The sequence below is a fragment of the Sinocyclocheilus grahami genome, unplaced genomic scaffold (assembly GCF_001515645.1).
Source record: "Sinocyclocheilus grahami isolate Dianchi unplaced genomic scaffold, SAMN03320097.WGS_v1.1 scaffold374.1, whole genome shotgun sequence".
NCBI classification, from domain to species: Eukaryota; Metazoa; Chordata; class Actinopteri; order Cypriniformes; family Cyprinidae; genus Sinocyclocheilus; species Sinocyclocheilus grahami.
Genome location: NW_015505553.1, coordinates 307,495 through 329,448, shown reverse-complemented (window position 1 = coordinate 329,448; position 21,954 = coordinate 307,495). Strand labels below are relative to the sequence as shown.

Sequence of the window (21,954 nt, the reverse complement as noted above, 5' to 3'; positions counted from 1 at the left end):
TTCCATTTATTTCCATTTTTTCATTTTGATAGATTTTAAAATGTTATTTATTACTTTTGTAACATTATATTTGTCTTTACTGTCATTTTTTATCAACTGTGTCCTTGCTTGATTAAACGTATTAATTTCTTAAGAAAAGAAAAGAAAAAAAGAAAAACTGGTAATGTTATTTTGATAGTCCACTTTAGACTTTCTACTAACTATGTGTAACTTATTCTACTTACCATAACCTGACAGTCTACTAATATTCTAATGAGAGTTAGTTAGTCACAAAGTTACTTACAGTTAGTAAAATGTCGAAAAGAGGTCGAAATGTCGAAAGAAAGTGTGACCTATTTGCTTGCTGAGGGAAAACAATTGTCTTTTTATGACACTGAATGTTTTATACATTCAAGGATTTTGTTCATGGAAGTTAGTTGAAAGTAAATGAGATATGTTTGCCAAACTAATACCTTTAATGCACAGTGTATTGCCCCACTCTAAACATCCCTTAAAATCAAATCAGAATGATTTGTTCTTTGTCAGATTAAGCTACAGTATGCTTCAGATTTAATGTGGATAGTCAGAACATTGCAAGACAAACAGTCTTTGTCTAGTGAGACTGCATTGTAAAGGAGGAACAAAAGAGAATATCTGCAGTTTATATGAGCTGCTGGGATGCATGAATAATGCAGATACCACAGAGTACCAGCTCACTTCAAGCACTGTCCAATTTACTCACTATACACATTATTCCATTTGCAAAAGATTTATCCTGGTAGCTTGTGGTGTTCTTAAAGCTATACTATGTACAAATTTTTTCGTTGATCAAATTCAACTACCTGTGATTTTCTAATGATGCTGGCATTTCAACCTGTTTTCACTCCCAAGACATACGATACTGTCCAAAATCACCCTTTACATTTGGTAGACGCTTGTATGCAAAGCGACTTGCATTGCGGTCGAATTTTACATATATTTCTATCAGTTCTTGCATTCAGTGGCAATCGAATCTAAGACCATGGCGTTGCGAGCGTGATGTTCTACTGTTTGAGCAACACTCAATGGACAAATCATTTTGTCATCATGACATGATATGTTGGGTTATGAATTACAATTTGAATAGCCACAGTTGTCACATTATACACACTTAAAAGGGTTTTACCCAAAAATGAATATTCTGTCATCATTTCCTCACCCTCACGATGTTCCAAACTTATAAGACTTTCGTTCATCAAAAACACAAATTAAGATTTTTTAAAGATTTCTGTCCATCTATTGGAAGTCTATCCACCAAAACTTTAACACTCGAAGAGATTGTAAAATCCAAGGCATCTAAAAAGACACAATCACTTTATATGATAAACATTTCATTTAGGCTTTTATTCACATATAAACATTGATGAATGCACATACACTGAACAAAATTATAAACGCAACACTTTTGTTTTTGCCCCCATTTTTTATGAGCTGAACTCAAAGATCTAAGACTTTTTCTATGTACACAAAAGGCCTATTTCTCTCAAATATTGTTCACAAATCTGTCTAAATCTGTGTTAGTGAGCACTTCTCCTTTGCCGAGATAATCCATCCACCTCACAGGTGTGGCATATCAAGATGCTGATTAGACAGCATGATTATTGCACAGGTGTGCCTTAGGCTGGCCACAATAAAAGGCCACTCTAAAATGTGCAGTTTTATTCTATTGGGGGTTCAAAATGCCATCAATAAAATGTACCTGTGTTCGTTGTCCATAACATATGCCTGCCCATACCATAACCCCACCGCTACCATGGGCCACTCGATCCACAACGTTGACATCAGCAAACCGCTCACCCACACGACACCATTCACGCTTCAGCTCATGAAAAATGGGGGCAAAAACAAAAGTGTTGCGTTTATAATTTTGTTCAGTGTATATAAAGCACATCAAACTAGAAGCGCAAACGTGCTTGCTTGAGACTTAAGAACCAATGAGACTTGTTTGTATAGGTTTGGAATGACATATTGGTGAATTTTGAATTTTGAAATGGCAAATCTCTCCTTTATAAATGAACATTTTAGAGCATCAAACACAACCCCCTTCTGCTAAACCTAACCATTTCTGAACAAAAACATGTGGCATCAGTATTTGGCCCCTTGGAGGTGAGAATAAATTCAAATTATAGATGCATTTTAGTGAGTTTAGATGATTTTAGCCTTGATTTTAAAGTCTTCTATGTTTACAGCACTAGATGAGAGATACAAAATGAATAATCAATAAGTCATAAACCTCCAGAACATTTTTAAACTTTAAAATGCATCACTGTATGTTCATGATGCAATTTACAGGGACTACAGCATTACTCTGGATGCTGAAGAAACTAGCTGTCACTGCCAGAACTAATAATAATATGAAATAAGGAAATCAGGAATCAGAGGAAGGTCCATTTACTGTATGAAAGGCTTTTACCTAGCAATAAACCATATCTGCAATGTTTGGTTACAGTCTAGGAAAGTATTGTATAGTCCATTAATGGACTGTAACAGGTTGCTAGCAGTGTTGGGGAAAGTTACTTTGAAAAGTAATGCATTACAATATTGTGTTACTTCCCCCAAAATTACATTACTTGGTTACTTTTTATGGAAAGTAATGTTACATTACTTTTGCCTAACTTTTTCCCATATGGGCTGGGCTTTCTTGAAAAATAAAATGCATGAAGAATAGGACACAGGAGAAGAAATTTCAACACTCTTAAGCAAAATAATAATAAATAAATAATAATAATAAAATAATTTTTTATTAGTATGGTTGAATTGGATCATCAAAGGTCAGCAGCAAGACATTGGTTAATAAAATGGGATTAAATACATAAAAGGATATTTGTGTTAACATTTAATTATTGCAGGTTTGTGTCATTCATTTCACTGTTTGCATTTCACTGTTTTTATTCATTTTGAGAAATACTGTATCTGTTTTTGTGCAAGTGAGATGAATAAATGCATGTTCACATTTAGTCTAGAACTACAGTAAGCATCATGTTTACACACAACACACTCTCGAGTTCTCTCAAGTCAATAAATGGGAAAACAAAGTAACTGTCATTACTTTATTGAAAAGTTAACCCAGAAATGTTCTTGTAAATTAAAAAGTAATTAGTTACTTGGAAAAAAAAAGTAGTCTGATTAGGTAACTCATGTTACTTGTAATGCGTTACCCTCAACACTGGTTACTGGGATCCCGTGTCTCCATTGGGCTCTTGAGCAGGCTGCTTTAGGGGGCTGTCCATATAGCAAGTGTGCTATAAATCGCTTGAGATAACAAAGTGTCTGTGAAATGACAGCTCTTTAAGGAAAGTCTCATATGTGTGCCTCTAAGCTGTTGTTTTCTCTTCTGGGTCTGTGCTAATGTGTTCATGTCACCCACAGGACATTGTATTACTTTAGAAATACTGTATTTTGTAGGCATTGCCTTGAAACTTACATTACTACTCACTGAATGTGCGAAACCAATTTTGTATCTGTTAGTTTTGTTATTATTGTTCGGACTGGCTGGGAGTCTATGGCAATCACTAGAATCATATTGTACAACAATTATAGAGGAACATCTCAGCTTATATCATGGTAAATTTGGAGTCTCAAATGCTCTAACATCATCAATGGATCTTCTTAAAACCATTAGGCCAAGAATCAATATTTTTTTCTGTGAATCCTTGATTCATGCCATCAGTCATACAGGTGGTTTCGATTTCCACCCAACTAGATTTTCCACTTTTTACAATTTTGAAACTTCTCCGATAGCCTTTATTTGATCTTTTCCAAATTTAGGTAAATACATCTTAAGACCATATTGATCAGAAGTTTTAAAACGACACTTTGGCATACTGAATCAAACTTAACATGAAAACACACCATAAGTGTTACATAAGAATTACTTACTTGTAACTTATAATGGTTAAATTGCAAACTTAGCAATAATTAACATAAAAGTCACAGTGCTTTATTTCTTTGGATCATGCTTAATGCAGTGTGCATAATCTTAGCGTCTTTGGCCCCATAATTGCAGCTTGCAGCAATATTTTCTTACTTCTCTGGTTCACCTCAGATACTCAGTCCTATTTATTAAATATATATTCTCATTCACTATGTTTTCCTTTTTATCTCTTCCCTTCCTTATTCTTCAGGTGGAAGCAGCCACAGATTCTGAGACCGATAGTAAAGGTCTCCCACAGTATCAGTCCGTGGGTATCCAGGTGGAGGATGAGAAGAGGTAAGTTAACAGGACTTTTGTTCCACAGAAATACAGAGTTCTGGCATGAAACTCTAGATGGCGCAGTCCGATAGGTCTAACTCAATCTGACCTAATGACATCATTATGACATGGCACAGCTGACTGGTTCTCTCCTGTATCGGTAGCCAATGAGCTCGCTGCTCAACATTCAAATATATGACTAGTGCTTGCCGTAGCAAATGCAGCTTGCTTCAGAAACCCTTCACCTTCCCCAGCTCCACCTGTATAGATCTGCTACGAGGTGATTCATGTATGCTATATGGGGGTTATTTTATGTATGTTATATTTGCAGCAGCAATATTTCTTACATGCTCACAGCAGCATGTTGTGGATGTATTGGCAGTAGCAAGTATCGGTACTTGCTCTGCCGCAGCAGCAGCGTAGCAGATCTATTCCGCCAAGACCAAATACATTAACATTGTCATGTACATTACCATGCCAATCCCTCCGAGAGTTGTCATGACAGAACTAAGGTTATCCTGAACTAATAATCATTTTGAGACCAATAGAAAAATAAGTTAAGTGAAATAATTAATATATATCAATATAGATAGCCCTTTTCTGTGTGTAAACACAGAAACTGCTTTCTTTAATATTGTCATTCTTCTGTTCATTTTCAGACTTGGCCGCTTTAAACGGTCCAACAGTGTGACGACGGCAGTTCAGGCTGATTTGGAGCTGGAGGGGTTTCCTTCGACCGAAGACAAGAGTCTGCAGTTTGGAGGATTTCAGCGGCATTCTGAACCCAGTACACCCACACAGTACAATGTGGTTAGGACTGTACGCACACAGGGCCTTTTTAGCTACCGTGAGGATTACAGGCCCTCCAGTGGGCCGCCCAGTCCGCAGCCTGAACCCTGGCTGGTGGAGCCCGCTCTTGAAGCAGCCGAGTCCGGCCGGGTGTCGCCACTCCGCCGCGATGGCAGCTGGTTCATGCAGCTTCTGCACAGCGAGACCAAACGTCTGGAGGGATGGTGCAAAGACATGGAACGTGAGGCTGAGGAGCACGACCTGTCGGAGGAGAGTGAGTGTGCAGTCATCAAAAAACAAAAACCAACACAATCTTTCTATCCATCCATCTACCTATCTATCTATATAATTTCAAACAAAACTGTGTGTATATATATATTCTGTATTTCACATTGGTCAATTTCATACAAAATTGTCACCGCCACCAGAAATATATAAATATATGAAATTGTTATATTTAAAGTAATAACATACTTTAGTATATATATATATATTGTGTATATTTTTCTATCTAATAATGTTTTGCAGTTCTTGGGAAGATCCGGAGTGCTGTGGGCAGTGCTCACCTCCTCATGTCCCAGAAATTCCAGCAGTTTTACTGGTTGTGTCAGCAAAATTTGGTATGTGGCATTTCTACGATCCCCATGAGATATACTTTAATGCTCCTTTTGCATCATAAAATACATCAACCATGCACCAGTTCTGTCATAAAAGATTCAGTTTGCCTCTTTGAAAGGCAGTTCATTAGGAAGTATTTGTAAGTGTTTACCTGGCATTCTTGTAAGTCTTTAGTTTTTGGTCAAAACAAGGTTAAATACTAGCTTTTCAGAATCTTATAATGTTCAAATTTTTTTTTTAGATGATTAAGATCCTTAAAAGCCAATAAACTTGAGAAGCAAACTTGTGCAAGATATTATTTTAATCAGACATCTTTAAGTTGACTTTTTTCCACATTGACAGTTAAAAAAAATTATCAAAAATGATCAATAAAGCAATATATTATTTTATAAAAGGTCTAAATGTATTGTGCATTTTTGTCTCTAGCTGACTGAAATACACATTGATAAGTTGCAGTGTCATCTCCACTAAATATGATTTCAGCCTGAAAGGAGCTTTAACCAGTTTCAAGCTGTGTGAGTGTAAACGATCCTGAAATGAATTGGTAGTTGATGGGCTGAATGACACTTTAAAGGGTTTGTTTAGTGGTCAGTGATTGTTTCTGTCTCTCTCTCTGTCTCTCTCTCTCTCTCTCTGGAGATTGTGAAATGATGGATGTTGTAATACTTTCACATTTAACCAGTTTCAAGCTGTGTGAGTGTAAACGATCCTGAAATGAATTGGTAGTTGATGGGCTGAATGACACTTTAAAGGGTTTGTTTAGTGGTCAGTGATTGTTTCTGTCTCTCTCTCTGTCTCTCTCTCTCTCTCTCTCTCTGGAGATTGTGAAATGATGGATGTTGTAATACTTTCACACGGACAGGCAGAGACCAGCTTGTCCTCTCTAGTATGAGCTTCCAAGAGACTGAACAGTTTAGTGAAGCATCATTAACATAGAAGAGAGGATGTAGCCAGAATAAATAGCAAATATTCTATTTGTATCATTGTTTGGATAAGAGATGATGAAAGTGAAGCTGGACTACAGTGACCTCTAGTGATTATTCATGATAATGTATTAATTCATGGCACTTGGTGCAGTGATGCGTAAATAGTGATCAGGATGCTTATTTGATGTGATTCCTCAAGGGGTCATAAGTTTACACCCCTTTCTCATACGTTTTTATATTATCATTATTTTACATGACACTGGAAAAGCTCCAGAACCCAAGACAAAATAACTGAAACGAAACAAATCATGCTCTTCAAAAGTTCACATATCTGCACTGCCTCCTGCTCATTGGCGTTTGTGATAAGTGAGTGTATGAGTCCTTCAGTTGTCCTGAGTGGCGAAGCTGGGTCTCGATATCACTGCGCCACTGTGGGGAAGATCTCAAACGTGCAGCGCATGCTGAGAATCAAAAGAACTTACTGTACCCAGAGGATTTTTGTCAAAAACAGCACACAGCTTCACTGCTCAGGACAAACTAGAGACTCACACACTAACTATCAGCTAAACAGGGTCAAAACATTAATTTACACTCAATAGGCAATTATAGGTATATATGTCAAATAGCTTCATCAACAGAACTGAACAAATAACAAAATGTATTGTAATGATTCCTCTTATTTTTAGATGTATGTATATATATATATATATATAAAAACATTTTTTAAAGATCCCTGAGATTCTGCAAGTGGTGTGTAAACTTATGGGTAGAACTGTAACTTATAACTGTTGTTTATGTTTGTGAGGAGTGTGTGACATATAATGGTTTTGTGCAGGACCCCAGCGCTATGCCACGCCCCACGGCTCAGGACCTGGCTGGATTCTGGGATCTCCTGCAGCTCTCCATCGATGATGTCACTGCCAAGTTTGATGAGCTGCAGCAAATCAAGAGTAATGAGTGGAGGATGGTGGAGAGTCCAGAGAAGAAGGTACATGGAGCATTCATGTTGAGAGAAATCGGGAGTAAGTGCAGAGGGGTTGTGTGTGTTGTGTAAACATGATTGACTACAGTAAATGTGACTAAATTAGACTAATATTCTAGACTAAACACATGCATTCACTCATCTCACTTGAATAAAAAACAGTGAAAAGCAAACTCAGAAAATTACAGAAACCTGCAATAATTTAATGTTAACACAAAAATCCTTTATGTATTTAATCACGTTATTAACCAGTGCTGACCTTCAGTGATCCAATTCAACGGTCCCACTTTATATTGTGGCCCTAATACCTGTGTACTTACATAGTAACTAGATGTGTACGTAGTATGTAACCACAGTGTAAGTACACATTGGTCCATAGTATCTACAGCTGTAATATTTTTGTAACTACACATATGTAACAACCCACTGAATGGTTTGTGTAAGTACAAATGTGTAACAGGACATATATAACTACATTTTGTAACAACAATATGTATAAGAGTAATTGGAACAATTTGACAATTTGGAGATGGGTAGGTTTAGGGGTGGAAATTTGATCCAGGGGTGGAGATGGGTAGGTTTATGGACACCAACCACAATTTATATGTAAAGCCTAACTTACTGGCCGCTGCTGTGTAACATCAGATTAATTGCATGGTAAATCCATAGGAATTGTTCACTTAATATAAAGTGTAACACTTTCTTTACCAAAAAGTGCTGTTAGTCCTGTTACACATTTGTACTTTCATTACCAAAAAGTGTTGTTACCAATGTCCTGTTACACATTTGTACTTACACATACCATTCAGTGGGTTGTTACATATGTGTAGTTACACAAACATTACAGCTCTAGATACTATGGACCAATGTGTACTTACACTGTGGTTACAGACTACGTACACATCTAGTTACTATGTAAGTACACAGGTATTAGGGCCACTTAATATAAAGTGGGACCCATTTCCTTCAGCCTTATTCATTTCACTTTTGGTGTGAAAGGGCTTTTACATTTGCCAAAAATATAACTTTTTTTATATTAAAAACAAACAAGCAAGCCCAGGCCAGATGAGAAAAAGTAACACAAAATTTATTTAACGCATTACTTTCCATAAAAAGTAACTAGGTAACGCAATTAGTTACTTTTTAGGGAGTAACGCAATATTGTAATGTATTAATTTTAAAAGTAACTTTCCACAACACTGATAGTTTATATATATTTGCATATCAACATGTATATATAATTACTAATACGGAATTCCTGGGATAAAATTAGTAAATATAGCCATTCAACATCACAGTAAAATCAAAAGCCTTAATCTTTTTATCATTTAATTTAAAAAATGTAATATAGTGATGCTTTTGTCTCTGTCAATATCAGTTCTTTCTGTTTAAATGAGAGCTGTCAGTTAATTTTTTTCCCACTAAGTTCATTTTGTGCATTTGTTTTCACAATAAATAAGAAAAGGAAATTATAACAAACTCTACTTCTTTACCTCAGGAAAGAAAATGGCCACCTCCTGTTACAAAGAGGCCTCCTAAAGGTCGTGGAGCTGTCATGCGCGAGCGATCCTTGGATCTGCAGGACCGTCAGAGGCAAGAGGCCCGCCGTAGGCTTCTAGCTGCAAAACGGGCTGCGTCTTTCCGTCAGAGCTCAGTTACAGAGCGGGCTGACAGCATAGAGATCTACATCCCTGAAGCCCAAACACGTTTATGAAACACACATAACAACAGGGTACATCCATTCTGCTCCATGTCACTGCTCCGCCCGTACACATTTTCCCATCTGTTACAAGTATTCTTCCTCTGCTCATCATCTACTCTGAGCTGAGAATAGTGGTGAGTTTATATATGCCTCAAACAGAGCTCAATGCAAAGAGGTCATGGCAGTCTATGCACTCCAAGGCCTGCAGCTACTGCAACCCAGTTTGTATTTCAGTTTTAAGGTTATTCCGAGGCCAAAACTGAGGCTTTGTCAACACTGCACACAAATCCGATTTGGTTTTCACATCCAATTTTTATGATGCAATTAGGACACGGTTGCAATAGTAGTGATATAAGTAACAATCCCGCCATGAGATGTGTGAGAGCGATTAGCTCATTAGCAATTATTATATTAACATTCATGCACATACTGTGTCCAAAACCACTGACTCATTCACTCACTATTTATGACATGAGTTTTATGGAGCCATAGGGACATGGTGATGGAAAATTATATTTAAATGATTTTAAGTTCTCTCACAAAACTCTCGCATTCTCTTGAAAAAATATTGCGTTCCCCTGAGAAACTGCATTCTCTCACAAAACATTTGCGTTCTGTTACGTTTCTCTGAGAACCCTTGCATTCTCTTGCGTAACTTTTGCATTCCCCTGAGAAACTTCGCATTCTCTCACAAAACGTTTGCGTTCTCTCAAAAAAACGTTTACATTTCCCTGAGAAGCTTTGCGCTTTCTTGTGAAACGTTTGCGCTTCTCACAAAACCTTTGCTTTCCCCTAAGAAATGTTGCTTTTTCTCACTAAACGTTTGTGTTCTTGCACAAAAACCTTTGCGTTCCCCTGAGAAACTTCGCATTCTCTCACAAAACGTTTGCGTTCACTCAAAAAAACGTTTACATTTCCCTGAGAAGCTTTGCGCTTTCTTGTGAAACGTTTGCGCTTCTCACAAAACCTTTGCTTTCCCCTAAGAAATGTTGCTTTTTCTCACTAAACGTTTGTGTTCTTGCACAAAAACCTTTGCGTTCCCCTGAGAAACTTCGCATTCTCTCACAAAACGTTTGCGTTCACTCAAAAAAACGTTTACATTTCCCTGAGAAGCTTTGCGCTTTCTTGTGAAACGTTTGCGCTTCTCACAAAACCTTTGCTTTCCCCTAAGAAATGTTGCTTTTTCTCACTAAACGTTTGTGTTCTTGCACAAAAACCTTTGCGTTCCCCTGAGAAACTTTTCATTCGCTTGCGAAACGTTTATGTTGTAAATAATATGAGGTGGCTATATTCCAATGCTTTTGTGGGTGAATGCAACATTTCTTGGGGCAACGCAAGAAATGTGTTCTTTTACGTTTGCGAAAGAACACAAAAAAGATTTGTGAACCACTGCAATGTTTCTTGAGGGAACACAATACTTTTGCGAGAAAATGCTTAGAAATATGTGACCCTGGACCACAAAACCAGTATTAAGTCGCTGGGGGGAAAATTTGTAGCAATAGCCAAAAATACATTATATGGGTATATGGGATTTTTTTTTTATGCCAAAAATCATTAGGTTATTAAGTAAAGATCATGTTCCATCAAGATATTTTGTAAATTTTCTACTGTAAATATATGAAAACTTAGTTTTTGATTAGTAGTATGTATTGCTAAGAACTTCATTTGGACAACTTTAAAGGCGATTTTCTCAATATTTAGATTTTTTTTTTTGCACCCTCAGATTCCAGATTTTCAAATAGTTGTATCTCGGCCAAATATTGTCCTATCCTAACAAACCATACATCAATGGAAAGCGTATCTACTCAGTTTTCATGTGATATATAAATCTCAATTTTGTAAAATTGACCTGGTTTTGTGGTCCAGGATCACATATCATTTTCATTCCCATCTCATATTTTTTTCCAACACCATGTCCCCTTAGGGGCTCCATCAAATGTCATATAATTGTATATATGAGGGGGAAAAAAATAAGAAAAAAGAGACATACGGAATGTGAGGCTTTTGGAATGACTAAAAACTAATTTGACTGTTCAGACACATTCCAAAAGATTTTAAACCAATTTCAGACCACATATTGATGCAATTTGGAAACATCAGACTCCAAAATTTTTTTTAAAAAAATCTGATTTTTGCTGCCTGTCTGAACAAAGCCAAAGTCTAGCCCTCAGCGTAGGCACAGTTAACACTCCTTTCAGAAAATGTATTCTATAGCACTGGCACAAAACTAATGTCACAGCATAGTCACTTCATCCACAGCATCATTCCCACGAACAGAAAACTAAAATGACTCTAAACTTGACTTAGTATGGAGTTTAGATTTAAATAAGCAAATTTAAGATAGCAATTTCTTTAAGGTTGCAAAGTCTTTACTGCTCAAAAGGCGTTACAAAGCAGTTCTACTTCTTAAATGATCCACATTTGTATTTCCAACGGAAATGTTGATCTTGATCCTCGTGATGTTGTCGCAGTGGGGGATTCGCACGAAGGTTTTGCTTCTAGACTTCAATTTAGTTTTAGCTTCAGGGTTAATGGAGATTAAATCTAGTTCTGGACTTAACTGGAGTGTCAAAGAGAGTTTAAAAAAATAATTTTATTCGATGGCTAAGGTTTAAAGTCCATTCAGCCCAAAAAGGCCTTGATATCATTCAGTCATAGCTTGACTTTCATTGACTGACCACCGGTTTTACACAAAAACATTTACAGAGAAATATTTACAACACTAATCTTCCTCAATGTTCACCACTCAAGGTAGTCTGTGACATATAAAGGTGCAAAAGAAACTTTAATAATATTACTGTAAATGGTGCTGCTTTATACTCTAAAATGTAGAAGCCCCCTCCTCTCCTTTTCTGCACAGCACTATAAACCACCTGTGGACTTTTTAAAGGGAGGTTTAACATAGTGTCTCATCTCGGATTATCATATTTATGGTCACTGGTTTGTTGAAAAGAAATATATTTATTTTAGTTTAGACAGTTATGCTTTTTGTATATCACACTTTTCGGTCCAGCATTTGCACAACAATGTGTCCATCTGCCTTGTCACTTTTGAGAACAGAAACCCGGGTGTGCAATAGGGGTCTCTATGATGAATTGTTGAATTCAAATACCATATTTTGTTGGGTGGCAACAATTCACTTTTTTATTTCTAATTTGGCTTTAGGTTCTTTATTACCTCGATTGTGGACTAAATAATAACCAACAGCAGCATTAGATTCAGTACCTTATATTTGTAAATACAACAGTTATTTAACAGCAGTTATTAATTATTTTTACTGGCACAATGATGAATTTTAACTGTCCACAACTCTGACTGCGGGATTTTTCGCCCTGGTTCCAGGCCTAACTATCTAGAGATGGCTGTTTGCTATGTTGCTAGCGGTACTGTCTATCCTCTAAGCAAAACTGCTGCTTACATTCATAAGGCGTTAGAAAGCAGCATATAAATACCTGGCTTTTTAGCTATTTCCTTTACCTGGCAGCCTTACAGCATCTTAAGCAAAAAGCAATGTGAATGTACTGCCCTGCTCTTGCAAAAAAATTAATGAATAAATAAAATAATAATAAAAATAAATAAATGTATATATAAAGTGTAAAAAAAAAATAAAATGAAGAAGCAGCAGAAAAAAAGGGATTTGTCAATAAATGTTTTAGCTCATTTTAGGAGTAAATTCAGACTCGTACAGGAAAAATGAATTGAGTAATGATTAGTTTTAATGCCACATTTAAAGCAAGGGATATTTCAACCAAAAACTGGTTTACTATCATCTCGTTATCTTTACAAATTGTTGATCAGAACTCCATTGGTTTAATCCTCACATTGAGCACAAAAGGAGCTCTTTAAACCCTCATCCGTCCCTCCCGAACCTGTAACAAAAGTGTCCTTCGCGAGTCAAAATGACCCCAAGACTAAAAATGACACTAATCATTTTTTTTGGTCCAGAAATCTTATATTGATCCATTTTTATATATTTTTTTCTAAATATTTATGTAGGTTTTTCTATTACTTTTTGGTCATTTTTATGACATTTAGCTTTATTCTGGATATTTTTAAGAAAATATAAGCAAATAAGCAGTTTTTGTACATTATTTCACCAAAAATAAATAAATAATAATAATAAAGACACAATTTCAGTCCCGTTTCATCAAAAACCAACAGATGTCCTTGGAATTGAGTCACTGAGTGTCTCTAATGCCATCTGGTGGGGAAAATTACATACAATTGCATTTTATGGTGACAGCCACTAGAGAAGCCTATAGAACCCTATAGAGATTTTTAACTGAGCAAAACAAGTGAAACATGAGAAATGAGATCATCTTAAGGCTTCAATTTGGTTGTTTATGGATTTAAATATATATTGAAACATTACAAAATCCATATTTAAAAAAAAAACTATAACTGAATTATAACCTAAACATATGTATATTCCTACAATTTCATAAATATGAAATAAATATATAATATATTTAAAAAATATATTAATATGATATAAACTCATTGGTCTCCACCACATATCTCAAATTTAACTGTGTTAATTAAAAAAAAAATGGAAAAAGGACAGTCATATCCCATCAGAAAGATGAAACATATTATAATATGTTCTATGGGAGTGTGTGTACCATGTGTGTGTTTGTGCATGTGTGTGTGCGTGCGTGTGTGTATGTGAGTTTCTGTAAACAAAGCAGAGCTGTGCTTATGAACAGCAATGATACGATAGCTGTGTCTCATTTAGAAGGCTGCACTCTCCGGAGGTCGAATCCTCTGGAGGTCGCATCCTCTGTAGGATGCATATACAAAGTGTCCTCAACCTAGTATTAAACGAGACGGCCTTCGTAGGACGGGCGGAAAAGGAAACCGGAAGTATCGCGTTGCTATGCCAACACATTTAGAGCATCGTTGCGCTCTCACACTACTTAAATGAAGGAAAATTATTTCTAAATTTGGAAAGTAATTTGAAAAAAAAATGCTTTTACTTGTTATATTTTGTTCAATGTTTGAGGAGCTGCAGCGAACGTACAGCAGGCATCTATTAGAGAAAAAAAGGAGGAGTATATTAAAAACAAAGTTTATCCGTTTTTACCGAGGCGATTTAAGGTAAGTTGTAAACACCACATCTGCGCTTGTGTGTACGTTACATCTGCCGGCGCCGGCATTTTTCAAATTAACAACGGTTGTTCACGGCGACGCAAAGAATTGTGGGTTATCTGTAGCAGCGAAGGATACACCTCATGTATCCTCTGAATTCCCGTGAAAGAAGGTCGCATTCGAAGGTCACATTCGGAGTGTCCTAATTGCTTTTCTGAAATGAGACAGCCTTGATGACGTATGCAGCCTTCGAATGCGACCTCCGGAGGACGCAGTCTTCTAAATGAGACACAGCTTGTGTGTGTGTGTGTATACCCGGTGCAAGTGTGACAAAAGTAAAGAAATCTTGGACCAGTACGATCAACACACGATTTTTAGAATTCTTTAAAAATCTTTTTTGGGTCAAAATGACCCGAGGGACGGATGAAGGTTAAGTGAAAATAGAGGCAGCTTATACAGTGAAAAAAGGATGGTGACAATTAACTGGCAAGATTTAAAAATGACAAAAAAGATCAGATGGTATTTCCATTCCTCTCAGTAGCATTTGCTTGGATGGCGCAGGACTAGGTGTATCTCTGGTCTTGCGAAGGTTTTAGGCCAAATTGTAAAACGTAAATGCCGTGCCACTAGGAAAAACAGTCTCAGCCGCTTCATGCAAATGATTTGTGATTAAAAAATAAAAAAGTCAGCAGACTGAAAATGGAAAATATAATCCTTTCCATGTGATTACATAATAGTCCATTTCATGTTTAAGAGCATGAATATAGTCCTTTTTAGAGCTTGACAGTTCAGGTCACAATACCTCACTGCAAGGACAAAAGCAACCGGGACATTCTGCTAAATATCTTATTATGAGTAAATGATAACATTTGAGGGTGAAATATCCCTTTACGAAACAGTGTTGTTGAATAATAAGGCTGAAGTGAGATATGTTGAGTGTGTAATGCTGTGCTTTTACATGCTGTAGTGGCTCAGTATTCTTGTCTCAATGCATTGAATGCGCCACATAAATAAAGAAATGACCAGCGCTTTCCAATTAGTCCAAATAGTCTAATCTCATATGAAAGGTGGATACAGACATTTTGTGCTTGAGGTTCTTATTCACGGCTGCTGCGTTTCCTTTCATGGCAACTGTAAGTCACCCAGTGGGAAGATATTGACATGGTACCAACTGCTGCTAAATACGTATATTGAGGTACAATTATCATCTTGCACATTTTATATGAATATATAACAGCTGAAATATGATAATCCACAGGACAGGTGTCTTTCTCAATGATTTACATATTGTAGTCCAACTTAAGAGTACTTTACAACTAGGTCCCTTTTTCAAAGAAACTTTCCTCCCTGTTTAAAAGATATTGTCATGAAATAACGCGTTCAGGCAGTGCTGATAAGTTGTATCGCTGCTTGTGTAAATGTAAATAGTTGTAGAGTGCCATCACCTGACACATGCCATGTGTCTGTCTATTTTTATTTTTTATCTTTAGTAGAGATCTAGCAGATATCGGCGATTATAAAAGGTGGAAACATCCATAGGTGCCTTATAATCAGTGTTGGAGACTTAAAATGATTTGCATGAGATACAGCTTATGCAGAGAAAATGTTTGCGCATGGTCGAAGACTGGCGAAACCCTGCAGTATTATTTCTTGTCATGCATTTCAGATCAACTGGGGGCTCAAAAAATTTAAAACAGATGCATAATCTGTGGATCTTTTTTTGTTGTTGTTTTTTTTTGCTTCGAACATAATTTTCTGACTGTGTGATAGTGATGTGTTCAGTATAAATGTTGGAAAATTATTGACAGCTATTAGAGGTATTAATAAAGTGTTTTATCAATATGGAAGTCTAAAGGTGCGGTCACATTAAACTATAAAAACTATGTTCATACACAGATGAGCACAGGTGAGTGAAAGGTAAAGTTGGATCTGCAAATTCATATAGTGAGAAATCTGCAGTTTGTCAAAAGCCAGCCTCAAAGCTGCATAGTTTGCAGTTTAATGAAAAGGTGGAGTAGATAGAAAATAGCATTCAATATTTCAAGCAACAAATGCTCATTGGAAAAACGTGCCTACCTACATTTTTGCTAAACTCCTATAACATACTTTTATTTCACATAACCAGCTCCTTAGGTACTGTATGGCTTTTCTGAGGTAATGAATATGCTTGAAAGCGCACCCGGTATATTTAACTTGAGATGCAGAGTGCTCAAGAATGAGTCCTGTGAAACACAAGTCACAAGACTCAGTAAAAGAGCTCACAGACTTGTAGAATCGAACAACAATTACATGGATGGTTCAGCATTTTTATTTCACAATTTCTTTGGTTAACACTATCGGTTGGGTTTACTGTAGGTGTGACTTTCAAACGCGATAGAGCATTAACCTTTTAGGTTGACATTTCATTTCCGAACTCCTGCGATATGTACAACAACCAGTGTAATGAAATGTTGCCAGACTCCCGTTCATCTGTTTTGGTTAAAACGAAACATACTTTTAGCATCACTCACTGAACAATTCACTTTGAAAGAGCCATGCATTGAAGGAGAATGATATCATTTTGCAGAAATGTCACCACAGGCACATTTTTCCAGTGAGCCTGGGTCAATTACAAATGTATTTGTTATTTGCAATTTATTATGTATTATTCCATGGCCTGTCTGAATACTGGATTCTGATTGGCTGGCAGGTATGCAGTAAAACCGTTTAATGCACAGGTAGTTCCAAGTCAGTTTAATCACCGTTCTATATTAATGCGCTGCTTTAATTGATGCACACTAACCAACACACACACAGAGAGAGAGAGAGAGAGAGAGAGAGAGAGAGAGAGGTCAGAGATCGCTGATTGCGCTGCACACACACACACAAACTCGTTGTCAACGCTTCCCCGTGATTTTCATTAATAAAATAGCCTAGATATTAGATCGCTACATTATATTCCTCAGCAACGAGGTGGTAAAAATCACTGTTTTTGAAGTAATTGTTTGTACAGAGACGCGCAGACACAGCACGCAGGTACACACAACTGTCATCTCTCTCGGTCTCTCTCTCTCTCAAACGATCGATCGATAATTAATTGAAATACATGCTATAATTAATTCAAATGAATGTGGTCTTACCGCACTATTTCATCTCTGTATATGATTTGAAGCGGGCTGAATGCTAGCGCTAACGTGCCGTAACTGACGAAAATAACTGTCAAATATTGTGCTGCAAAGAGCAATACTAGTTTTAACTTGTCTATAACTTGGCAAATGACCATGGAATAAGCGGGATAATCAACGGCTAGCTGTGCATTAAAGGATTTTAAATGCACTTTGCGTCGGGCGGTTCTTTGCCTCCGCATCGTGCTTTGAAAATCCTTTAATGCACGGCTAGCCGTTGATTATCCCTTACTTAATGTATGTGTGACATATCTTGTTGCCCATATTCATTGCTGCATCTCAAATGTGGTTTGTGTGACCGCACCTTAAGACTGATGAAAGCGTTAAATGCAGGTAACTTTAGTTTTGATCAATATCTGTGCTCTGTTATGATGAACACATGAGGGCTTCACATCATTCATCTCTACAAAACACAATACACGGTATTAGACTAAATGCCAGTGTCCACCTCTCTCGTGCTTACACACTCTACCAGACTTGCCAGAATGTGCAATAGTGTATAAATACATGGCAGGCACATGGTGTCATTACCTCTTAGTGTGTGGTATTAATGGCAGGACACTACACTAGTGCTAGTAAAGTCTCTCTACTAGTACCGAGTCTCTCTGCGATCAGTTCAAGGCAAACAGAGCGATTTGTCATGCCTTTCTACTATGCAGCAGCTCTAGTCTGACTTTCTGAATTCCAGAAGAGACACTTATTCACAGAAACTATGTTTTACCCATTTTCGTGACTTTTTTTGGGGGAATAACAAAAAATGCCTTGCAACCCTGTTGAAAAGACAAGCTGGTATGATGCTGGTCTAGCTGGTGGACCAGCATAGCTTTGCTGTTCACCAGCAAAAAATACTAGTCAACACATGATCTGTCTAGTGATGCTGGTTGATCTAGGTTGGACTACAAAGGCAAAATAATCCAAATTGAGTAACGACCGACTCGGATCTATCCAATTTGGCTCAATTATGCATATTCAAAGATGTATGAATCTTAAATTAATGAATGAATCAATCAAGTTGTTTCTCTCAGTTGCTATAGTTACTGCGTTTGCATTTATAGAGCAGTACAGTCCTCCTGGTTAAGCTAGTTAAGAAGGGGCACTCACCGCATCTAAACCACAGCATGCTGGTGACCAGCAACGCTGCTCTTTTCAACATGGTCACAGTTTATTTATTCACCACTTCCCCTGAGGATATTTCTCGCCTATAAAAAAACATTTTATAAAGTTGTGGCCAGTTTGTGCACAGATATACAGTAAAGTTGCATCGCAAACGCATTACATCATTACAAAAAAAAACAAAAAACGACTGTGCTGCCACTTTCAGTTTACTGACATACTGCAGGGAAGCCCTTTAATAGGTTTTGTTAGTTTCCGATTCTCCTCTTTGAGGGTCAGTTCCTCCATAATGCAACGGCGGCTGTTGTTCTATGAACAATGCTGTTATTTCTTTTACTGAAAATGTGAAACAATCTAAACCACTGTTTAAAAATACATTGAGACATTTGAGAGGTTAAAACTGGTGCTTTGTCATAGAGGTGTGTTGGATTCATATAGGCATGGATTGGTTTTGACAGGACAATCAACATGCATACACTCACTTACTTACACAGAAACAATATGTTCAGTAGTGTGTAGGCCTCACTGTCCGCCCTCCAAACGGCATGATTATCTTTTAAATATATATGTAATTGCTTATAATTACAAAATTAAACATTATACCCTTAACCAGTTGTTCTCTACCCCCCCTTTTCATTTGTCAGTTGTCCACCTATTCAAGGCTTCTCTGCAAAGAAATCACAGTATTATAGGCAGCTGAATGATTGTTCAGCTGTAGATCTTAAGTACAGATGTTTCACTGCCTGTTCAGCAATAACCTGAAGGGTTTCATTAAAGGATCATGGCACAGACACAATTAGACATCTTTGCTTTGGTAGACTATGTGAAAATAATGATTCTTTACATTTCAAAAGTCTTAGACAAAGCAGGATGTTCAGACAGAGGTCTGTCTGTGGTGCTCAATTGACTTTTCAGAGCGTGAGGTGGGATTTCAGCTGTGCATTCACAGTTTTTAGCCTCAAAGGTTAACCATGCTCCCAGTAAGAAAATACGTTGGTCTTAGTTTCTCATGACTAATTTGTCAAGGGGAGGGTTTTTCTCGTTTGTTTTCCAGCACATCTGATGTAATGTGGTTTGAATAAGTGAGACCTCTCATAAATGGGCTATAACAGTGAGTTTTTGAGAGTGGTTTGGCTTCAAACTTGTTTTGAATCATAAAATATATCAATAATAAGGATGAATCTAATGCCAAATATACATTATTTATTTAAGATACATATATTGATAAATTAATATTTGCCTAATTTAATTTTTTTCTTTTTTTTGCTCTAATCCATGTTTAACTGAACTTTGTCAAGATTATTTTATAAAGCTATGACAGCATGCAGGATCGTAAAAAAAAATGAATGTATGATTTGATGTTTCATTGCTGTTAGCTGTTTTGGCATTTTACAAATAGTTTGGTATTTGTACAATTAATAAACTTTTTTATTTATAATTTATTGAGTCATATTCATAGATCTAAATATGAAATGTTGGGTTTTTTGCAGATTAGGATTTTATGAAGGGTTTGGTCCTTCTCTGCTTTAGTTTTGCTTCAGTATTTTGCCTAATTTCAGATTTGATCAATCTGCCTCTTTGAATATTAAGTATGATCATTTGTTGTACATAGAACTACTATTAAACTTTTTTTGAAGAAAAGAAAGAATTCTGTGCTGCTCGTTTTCATTTGTTCTAAATATGCAATTTGACTTGACTATGAAATGTTGGTTGATATTCTTCATTTACTTCTTCCAAACATCAGACATTGTTGTTTAAAAAAAATTATGAAGTATTAAACACCAAGAAGTTGGATGTCTTTATTTTTTTATCAATGCAAAGAATGTCAAAAGGACAACATTTTAAACAGGGAAATGGTTGACATTTTCCTATGTTTTAGCTACTGAAAGGCACCTCTTAGCTGTATTTTTCTCAAAGTACTTAGAAAAGTTGTTCATGATGATGGTGATGGGTAAAGACACCACAAGCAACCCACAGAGAATGCAAAGTGTAGCTACAATCCGCCCAGCTGCTGTCTGTGGATATACATCCCCATAGCCCACCGTAGTCATTGAAATAATGGCCCACCACCAACAAACAGGAATAGAAGAGAGTTTGGACGAAGCGTCTTCCTTTTCAGTGTAGTAGATAAAAGTCGAGAAGAACGATATTCCAACAGTAATGAAAAGAATGAGCAAACCCACCTCGGATTGGCAATTCTTTAGAGTTTCTCCAAAAGCTCTCACCCCTTCTGAATGTCGAGCAAGCTTTAGGACCCTGAAGGCCCTCATTAACCGGAGAACCTGAACCACCTTCCCCATGTTGACAAGACTTTGGTTTTCCTCCCCATCCCCTTCGTCCAAACCTTCAAAGGCCAGCGTCACATAGAAAGGCAAGACAGAAGCCATGTCAATCATGTTCAGAGGGTTTCCCAAAAACGTCCATGGGCGAGGTGCTGCTACAACTCGCAGAACAAATTCCACTGAGAAGAAAATGTTACAGATGAGCTCCAGAGAGTCCAGAACAGAATGTTCACTGTCAGTTGCATACCTGAATTCAGGCATACTGTGAATACACATGGCCACAATGGAGGTAAAAATGACCAGGACTGAAAGCACAGCTACACCTTTGGAACACTTGGAGTGATTGGGATCTTCAAGAGTTTGCCACATGAACTTGCGAACATCTGAACACCACGTGCCCTCAAACCTCCACAGGTCACTCCCCACAACGGAGATTTCTCCAGACGATGTGGCATTACTTGACATGCCACACGCGTTCTGCTCCCGGTCATGTTTGCGCTCAAGGAACCAATCGAGACAGCAGGCCTCCAGATCCAGTTCACCAATGCCCCAGTATTCGATCTCCTGACTGAAGCAAAACACACACAGCTCCTCCAGAGCATGAAAGTGTCCTGTACGGTAGAAGTTCAGAACACAGTGGAAGACTTGCGGGCTTCTGTCGAAGTAGTATTCCTGCTCAGCAGGGCTGTAGTCATCACAGAGTTCCAAGATGGCGGCATCGCTGCAGCACTGGATTAACTGACCCACACGCGTGTTGGGGAACCGGAGCAGAACGCAGCGCTCCACCTTGTGCTGGATGCCTCCAATGTTGAGGTTAACAAGATCTTCCTCCCTGCCTTGATGGTGGAGAACTTGGCCATACATCATAGTGGTCCTGATTCATTGAATCTGGAAGTCTTGCCAATGATATACTTGCATTTTTTACTAAAACAACAGAAATGTGAATGTTAGCTACATCAGTAACACTGGAAATTACTTAATCTATTAAATTAATTTGAATGGATTTTGTTTAACAATTGTCCTGCAGTATGACAAGCTATACTCTTTTTTTTTTACTGGTTTCTGAATATCTTTTTTTTT

General features: G+C 37.2%; 2 protein-coding genes across 5 annotated transcripts in view; one reads left to right on the top strand and one right to left on the bottom strand.

Annotated features, from left to right (window-relative positions):
- Nucleotides 1-312: 312 nt before the first annotated feature.
- LOC107549500 (disks large-associated protein 2) lies at nt 313-10,589 on the top strand. The gene is made up of 6 exons (XM_016230614.1): nt 313-327; nt 4,143-4,228; nt 4,870-5,273; nt 5,528-5,619; nt 7,379-7,531; nt 9,024-10,589. Exons 1-6 carry the CDS (start codon nt 313-315, stop codon nt 9,237-9,239), a joined length of 966 nt encoding a protein of 321 aa, XP_016086100.1. The 3' UTR covers nt 9,240-10,589.
- A 9,797-nt stretch (nt 10,590-20,386) lies between these two features.
- Nucleotides 20,387-21,954, bottom strand: part of kcns3b (potassium voltage-gated channel, delayed-rectifier, subfamily S, member 3b) — a 4,597-nt gene continuing 3,029 nt past the window's right edge. For 2 of the 4 annotated variants that reach the window (XM_016230641.1, XM_016230642.1), the window contains exon 3: nt 20,387-21,798. In XM_016230641.1, the coding sequence (XP_016086127.1) occupies nt 20,461-21,741 (1,281 nt within the window). In that variant the 5' untranslated portion in view covers nt 21,742-21,798 and the 3' untranslated portion in view covers nt 20,387-20,460. The remainder of the gene's footprint in view (nt 21,799-21,954) is intronic. The other 2 variants (XM_016230639.1, XM_016230640.1) reach the window with 1 other exon arrangement.

Coding starts and splice junctions, on each gene's coding strand:
- LOC107549500 (XM_016230614.1), top strand. Junction 4,229..4,869: donor CAGGTGGAGGATGAGAAGAG/GTAAGTTAACAG, acceptor GTTCATTTTCAG/ACTTGGCCGCTTTAAACGGT. Junction 7,532..9,023: donor TGGAGAGTCCAGAGAAGAAG/GTACATGGAGCA, acceptor TCTTTACCTCAG/GAAAGAAAATGGCCACCTCC.